The 7,487-nt window shown below is 36.0% G+C and overlaps 2 protein-coding genes across 2 annotated transcripts; both read right to left on the minus strand.

Annotated features, from left to right (window-relative positions):
• Nucleotides 1–3,504: 3,504 nt before the first annotated feature.
• On the minus strand, nucleotides 3,505–5,577 carry LOC110907658 (beta-glucuronosyltransferase GlcAT14B-like). The gene is made up of 6 exons (XM_022152606.2): nucleotides 5,529–5,577; nucleotides 5,448–5,451; nucleotides 5,208–5,333; nucleotides 5,001–5,116; nucleotides 4,563–4,919; nucleotides 3,505–4,010 (listed from the first exon to the last, which is right to left on the minus strand). The coding sequence occupies exons 1-6, from the start codon at nucleotides 5,575–5,577 to the stop codon at nucleotides 3,853–3,855; spliced, it is 810 nt and encodes a 269-aa protein (XP_022008298.2). The 3' UTR covers nucleotides 3,505–3,852.
• On the minus strand, nucleotides 5,494–7,277 carry LOC110904524 (beta-glucuronosyltransferase GlcAT14B-like). Its single transcript, XM_022150365.2, has 4 exons — nucleotides 7,144–7,277; nucleotides 6,937–7,052; nucleotides 6,501–6,857; nucleotides 5,494–5,998 (listed from the first exon to the last, which is right to left on the minus strand). Exons 1-4 carry the CDS (start codon nucleotides 7,260–7,262, stop codon nucleotides 5,841–5,843), a joined length of 750 nt encoding a protein of 249 aa, XP_022006057.1. The 5' UTR covers nucleotides 7,263–7,277; the 3' UTR covers nucleotides 5,494–5,840.
• Nucleotides 7,278–7,487: the final 210 nt, after the last annotated feature.

Here is a 7,487-nt window from a genome sequence, read left to right on the forward strand (position 1 = left end):
TTTCTCTCTCTCTCTCTAAATATTTTGCACCTTCATCTCTCTCTCATCTTTCTTTCTCTCTCTAGACCATGTGCATCCCAACCACCACAGCCACAACCACCTCCATCACCAACCAGGCAACCACCACCATCACCAACACCTAACTTATTAGTGGTGACTGTGCTGGAGGTTTGTGGTTGTGGTTGGTGACAGAGGTGGTTGTGGCTGTGGTGATGACGGTGATGGTGAGAGATGTAGGTGGTCTAGAGAGAGAAATGAAGATGCAGAATGTTTAAAGGGAGAGAAAGAGATATATATAAGAGAGAGAGAGAGGGAGAAATCTAATAATAATTTATTTTTTATTTTTTAACTATAAGAGTATTTTGGTCATTTAATAATACTTAACCAAAAAATTCTAATAGTGTTAGAAATTTAGACCCAAGTGGTTAAGAAAAGTGGCTATAGGGACTCAGGGCGTTAAACATTTTGATTTTGGACTTAAGTGGTTAAAACCACTAAAATACAGTGACTCAAAAAGTAATTTACCCTTAGTTAAATTAGACAAATAAAATTATAGAGTGCAATAATATCTATACAGAATTACTAACTTGAGGTTTACACCCTTTCGTTTAAAAGTCGCGTCAGCTAAAAACTAGTTTAGAATATTAATTAAAAGATCGAAAGGATGCTTCCTTTAGGGCATGTTTGGGTAAGCTTTTTGAAACAACTTATTGACTTATTGGCTTTTTGAAAAGTCATAAGCTCTAAAATGATGTTTGGCAAAGAGGGTGTATGTGAGGGGGAAAAACCAATAAGTCAATAAGTCACAAAATCCTGACTTTTCCAAAAAGCCAATAAGTCAATAAGTTATTTCAATAAGCTTACCCAAACATGCCCTTAATATATCATGTTAAAGTCGCGTCCTTTAATATACTTTTAATAATAAAAGTAAACAACACATTCTTTCGGTAAAGGCCTAAAGGGTATAATGGTTTGGATGGCTAACCTATAAGTACCCTTACCGAAAGGATGCGTCCTTTAATATATCAGTTCAGAGTCGTGTTCTTTAATATATCACTTTACTAGATTAGGGACCTGTGAATTACACGATTGAATAAAAGTTTTTTTTTAAATAATAATTTTAAACAATATGTCATATAGTTCTTAAAATATAAAGCTCATTAGAAAAGTTGACACGTGACATCGTAATTTTAATATGAGAAAGAGACGGTAAAACCAAATTTTAGACGGCTTACATAACTGACACGCGACTTCCATTATATAAAAGATGCTACATGTGATAATAAAATAAAGAGTAAATTACAAAAATCGTCCTTTATGTGGATAACAGATTGCAAACTGTGTCATTTATCTTTAAAATGTGCAAAAAAACGTACTCAATGTTTGCAAACCCTTGCACGTCATATCCTTTAGCCCTAACTCAATTAATTTTCATGGTTAAATTTGACCAGTCTGAGGGCAAATTAGTCTTTTACCCATTTATCTTAAGTATTTTAATAAACAAGCAAAATAAATTTTAAAAATTATATGTATACACATGAAAATCTGATTAGTCTCTCTCTTCCTCATATCTCTCTCATCCTTATCTCTTTCTCTCAACCACACCACCACACCACCATCACCTCTTTACATCACACCTTAGGTTGTGTATTATGGTTCCACGTTCCCCATCCGACTCAACTGGGCACATTTCAGATTTCACCTCTTTTTTACATCACACCTTAGGTTGTGTATTACGGTTCCACGTTCCCCATCCAACTCAACCTTAGGTGGTACCACTTTTTTTTTGCAAGTTCTAGGGCGTGAATGGGTCGTTAAACACCACGCAAGAGGGGTGTGAAGGGCTGGACGTTAGCCTGGTAACGCTTGAAGGGGCAAAGGGGGCAAGCGTGAAGGGGACGTGGCAGGTTTAGTCGATGTGGCACCAATGTGGTGGTTTTCACCCCTAGACGTTTATCAACAATACTCAACCTTAGTAGGTGTGAAATGCAAAAATGCACTACACTTACGTGGCAATAACTTTTTTACACTTTTCACCCCACCACAACATAGAGTCCAAAGAACTAGAATCTCTCTCTCACTACTATATCTAGTAAAATGGACAGGTCGGGTAGCGTAATGGGTTCGGATAAGATCGGGTGGTTTAAAAATAAAATATCATATTGCTTTGGGCTAGAAAGAATATGTGTACAAGTCAATATGAATTGTTTTAGAAAATAGTAATAAACTAGTAAACGTGTGGTAACAACATTTGATCACCAGCTGATCTCCAATGCTCCGTGGAAACAATATGTCAGCTTTAATACAAATTTGATCTATTCGAGTACCCCAAAAAAATTTTGACCCCTTATAATAGCACTTAAACCTAAAAAAGCTCAAAAACTTATATTGAAGTCTAAAACCTATAAAAAAATCCAAATGCTTGGCAAAAAGATTGCCAAGCCTCTCACTAACGTCATCATCGTTGTCGCCGCCATCACCATCATCACCATTGTTTCACCATCTCCATAATATACGAGTGTTATCTCCACCATCACCATCCATCTAAATTAGGGTTAAGAATTAGGTTAGGGCACTGTCTATGTGTATATAGTCATGTAGTCGTGTAGAATTTTTTATTGAACGCATGGAAAACATACAAACCTTTATAATATCAAATGATTCTTACTTTTCTCTTCTCTCCTCCACCGTTCTCTCGAGGCAACCTCTATTCCCCACACACTCCCTCAAAAACTCAAGTGTACTTAGATCTCTCGTCATACGCGACTTGGCCGACACCTCCACTACCATTAAGTTCGAAACATCTTTCCCATCAAACCCATCTACAGTACTCCATTGACAGACTATACATTTGCTTTGTCTGAATCCGAGATCCAACACTGATATCAATCTAATATCGACCCGTTCATATAGATCATCTTGATAACCATACATCATAAATTCAAACTTAATACCGCAAATGAAAGAATATAAGTTGGATCATTACTTTGAAAACAAAATCAATCAAGAACATATCAAAACAAATAACCAAATTCAAATGATTAACCGAAGTATACATTGATTTAAGAATTAAGTATCATTTACGTCCTTGTGGTTTGTTCACTTTTGCAATTTCATGCCAAATTTTTAAATTGTACCATTTTCCTCCCTAACATTTTCGAAACATGCCATTTCAATCTAAAAACTAACCCTAGCTAAAAAAACTCAGTTAGCTTAGGGGACGAAAATGACATTTTATTCTAGATTTTTGGACTGAAATGACACGTTTCGAGAATGTCAGGGAGAAAAATGATACAATTTTGAAATTTGGTCCGAAATGGCAAAAGGAAACAAACCACAGGGATGTAAATGTAAATGACTCTGAACTCTTGATTTAACGATCAATTGATTAAGAGTGCGATCAATCAACATGATAAACATGAACCCGGCTATTATCATAAAAACAAAATCAATGAAAATCAGTGAATGAAAACAAAAAACAATCGCAATGTGATCATTGTGAGAACTAAGAATTGCAGATTGTACTCATACAGACATATGTATGGTTTATAATGAAAACATCATCCACCAACACTGGCATTGCTACAACTTTAATACCCTTCTCCAGGATTTCATTACAAAATATAAACTTGGCATCATTTATATAATATAATATAATATAAATCTCATATCTTTATAGTAATATATTCCAAGAAAAACTTAATCTTGGACAAATTACATCAGTAAAACACACCTCCTTCATGGTTGGTGCTTACTTACAAGTTATACGCGACCGATCGTTTTCTTCCAATCTTTATTCTCACCACGGCCCGAGGCCCGCAAGAAATGGAGGAAAACGGGCGTACTAAATAATCAGATACAATGCTTCAAGTGAAAATCTTTGTCAGATAGCATACCGCCGATAAGGGTCTTGATCCTCTCCGCTCCAGGTCCCGGTTTCAGTTCAGTTGCGTTCCTGACTATGCTTTCAGCTATAGTTTTGTTTGCATCACTTTTGTCTAACCAATTGCCTGCATATCAGTTTGACTTTTGGGTCAATCATTGACATCATAAAATATGCTATTTTGTCACATCAATCAACTTTGGCCCCCCAACTTTGATAATGACATGTTTTGCCCCTGAACTTTAATAATGACATGTTTAGCCCCTTAACTAAAAGGGCTTTAGCCCCTCAACTTTTATAATGACAGGTTTAGCCAGTTTAACTAAAACAACTTTAGCCCCTAAACTTTAAAAATAAACAATTTAGCCCCTCAACTTTTATAATGACATGTTTTTGCCCCTGAACTTTAATAATGACATGTTTAGCCCCTTAACAGAACCAACTTTAGCCCCTCAATTTTAAAATAAAACAACTTTAGCCCCTCCCCTTAACTAAAACAACTTAACCCCCTCAACTTTAATAATAAACAACTTTAGCCCCTCAACTTTAATAATGACATGTTTAGCCCCTTAACTAAAACATCAAACAACTTTAACTCACACGATTTGCTTATTTTTATGATTTTATTTACGTTTCATAAAAATACTAACTATAAACATATAAGGGATAAGGGGATTACTTGTCACAAAACCATCGGGTTCACGCCCTAGAAGTTCAGAGTCAATTTTGTCGAGTAACTCCTTATCTGCACCAAATTTTCTAGCGAACGGTGCATGACTTTCCACCATTCTTTCGTAATCATCAATGGAGAGAAAATGGGGGTGTTGTTTCGGGGGGTTATCCCAAGAAATGAAATGAAGGTCATGGTTTACGGTCGTATTTTTGAACTCATCGGCGTTGCATATTACTGTGTGAAAATACCCTTCGGGTGATGAAAGAAAATTAGCGTAGTACATGAGGACGATTCTTGGTAGGTTATCCCATCCCCATAAACAATATTCTACAAAGGATCGCGAAAGCATCATCCACGCAGAACCTACAAAACAAATCATTAATCTTTTTGAAATTATTAAGGATCATGTTTAAGTTTATGAAATGAGTTTTTTTTTTAAGTTACCAGTGAAGAGCTTGTAAGCAGTGGGAACACTCCTTTTCTGGGAGACCCAGAAAACGTCTGATTTTTTATTACTATATAGCCCCGGATCGATTATAACGGGTTTGGCTCTTTGGTACCTACAACCAGACAAAAACGAGGATAACCAAAGTTCTGCATTGGCAATACGTGAAGTACTTTAGTCATTCGAAGGCTAGAAAATGCACATACTCTTTCCAGCCAATGTCACTGGTGTGCTCGATAAAATTTAGCTCCCGAGGAACAGTTGACAAAGTATGAAGCAAATCTGTCAAAGTTGTAAAAAAGCGTTGACTGTGAGTTTGATCATGAGGACGGCTGCGTTTTTCTTAATTATGATGCAAAATTGATGGATAATTCCTCTTTCTTATGCAAATTTGTTACAAATAATACACAATTCTAAATGTTAAAGAAAAAAAAAGCGGTGATTACTTCACTAAACATCGAAGAATTAATATCATATAACAGTATGTGATCATCGTGAGAACTAAGAATTGCAGATTGTACTCATACAGACATATGTATGGTTTATAATGAAAACATCATCCACCAACACTGGCATTGCTACAACTTTAATACCCTGTTCCAGGATTTCATTACAAAATATAAACTTGGCATCATTTATATAATATAGATCTCATATCTTTATAGTAAATATATTCCAAGAAAAACTTAATCTTGGACAAATTACATCAGTAAAACACACCTCCTTCATGGTTGGTGCTTACTTACAAGTTATACGCGACCGATCGTTTTCTTCCAATCTTTATTCTCACCACGGCCCGAGGCCCGCAAGAAATGGAGGAAAACAGGCGTACTAAATAATCAGATACAATGCTTCAAGTGAAAATCTTTGTCAGATAGCATACCGCCGATAAGGGTCTTGATCCTCTCGGCTCCAGGTCCCGGTTTCAGTTCAGTTGCGTTCCTGACTATGCTTTCAGCTATAGTTTTGTTTGCATCACTTTTGTCTAACCAATTGCCTGCATATCAATTTGACTTTTGGGTCAATCATTGACATCATAAAATATGCTATTTTGTCACATCAATCAACTTTGGCCCCTCAACTTTAATAATGACATTTTAGCCCCTTAACTAAAACAGCTTTAGCCCCTCTAACTTTAAAAAATAAACAACTTTAATAATGACATGTTTAGCCCCTCAACTTTTATAATGACATGTTTTGCCCCTGTAATTTAATAATGACATGTTTAGCCCCTTAACAGAACCAACTTTAGCCCCTCAATTTTAAAATTAAACAACTTTAGCCCCTCAACATTAATAAGGACATGTTTAGCCCCTTGACTAAAACAACTTTACCCCCTCAACTTTAATAATAAACAACTTTAGCCCCTCAACTTTATTAAGGACATGTTTAGCCCCTTAACTAAAACATCAAACAACTCTAACTCACGCGATTTGCTTATTTTTATCTACGTTTCATAAAAACACTAACTATAAACATATAAGGGATAAGGGGATTACTTGTCACAAAACCATCAGGTTCACGCCCTAGAAGTTCAGAGTCAATTTTGTCGAGTAACTCCTTATCTGCACCAAATTTTCTAGCGAACGGTGCATGACTTTCTACCATTCTTTCGTAATCATCAATGGAGAGAAAATGGGGGTGTTGTTTCGGGGGGTTATCCCAGGAAATGAAATGAAGGTCATGATTTACAGTCGTATTTTTGAACTCATCGGCGTTGCATATTACTGTGTGAAAGTACCCTTCGGGTGATGAAAGAAAATTAGCGTAGTACATGAGGACGATTCTTGGTAGGTTATCCCATCCCCATAAACAATATTCTACAAAGGATCGCGAAAGCATCATCCACGCAGAACCTACAAAACAAATCGTTAATCTTTTTGGAATTATTAAAAATCATGTTTAAGTTTGAAATGAAATTTTTTAAAAAGTTACCAGTGAAGAGCTTGTAAGCAGTGGGAACACTCCTTTTCTGGGAGACCCAGAAAACATCTGATTTTTTATTACTATATAGCCCCGGATCGATTATAACGGGTTTGGCTCTTTGGTACCTACAACCAGACAAAAATGAGGATAAACAAAGTTCTGCATTGGCAATACGTGAAGTACTTTAGTCATTCGAACGGTAGAAAATCCACATACTCTTTCCAGCCAATGTCACTGGTGTGCTCGATAAAATTTAGCTCCCGAGGAACAGTTGACAAAGTATGAAGCAAATCTGTCAAAGTTGTAAAAAAAGCGTTGACTGTGAGTTTGATCATGAGGACGGCTGCGTTTTTCTTAATTATAATGCAAAGTTGACGGATAATTCCTCTTTCTTATGCAAATTTGTTACAAAGAATACACAATTCTAAATGTTAAAAAAAAAGCGGTGATTACTTCAGTAAACATCGAAGAATTAATATCATAGAACAGTATATGTGTTAACCACTTCCCTCTAGAACCCTTGCGAAGCCAAAGCACCGATGAAATTAAGATGTGTGATT

This window comes from Helianthus annuus, chromosome 14 (assembly GCF_002127325.2).
Source record: "Helianthus annuus cultivar XRQ/B chromosome 14, HanXRQr2.0-SUNRISE, whole genome shotgun sequence".
NCBI lineage: Eukaryota > Viridiplantae > Streptophyta > Magnoliopsida > Asterales > Asteraceae > Helianthus > Helianthus annuus.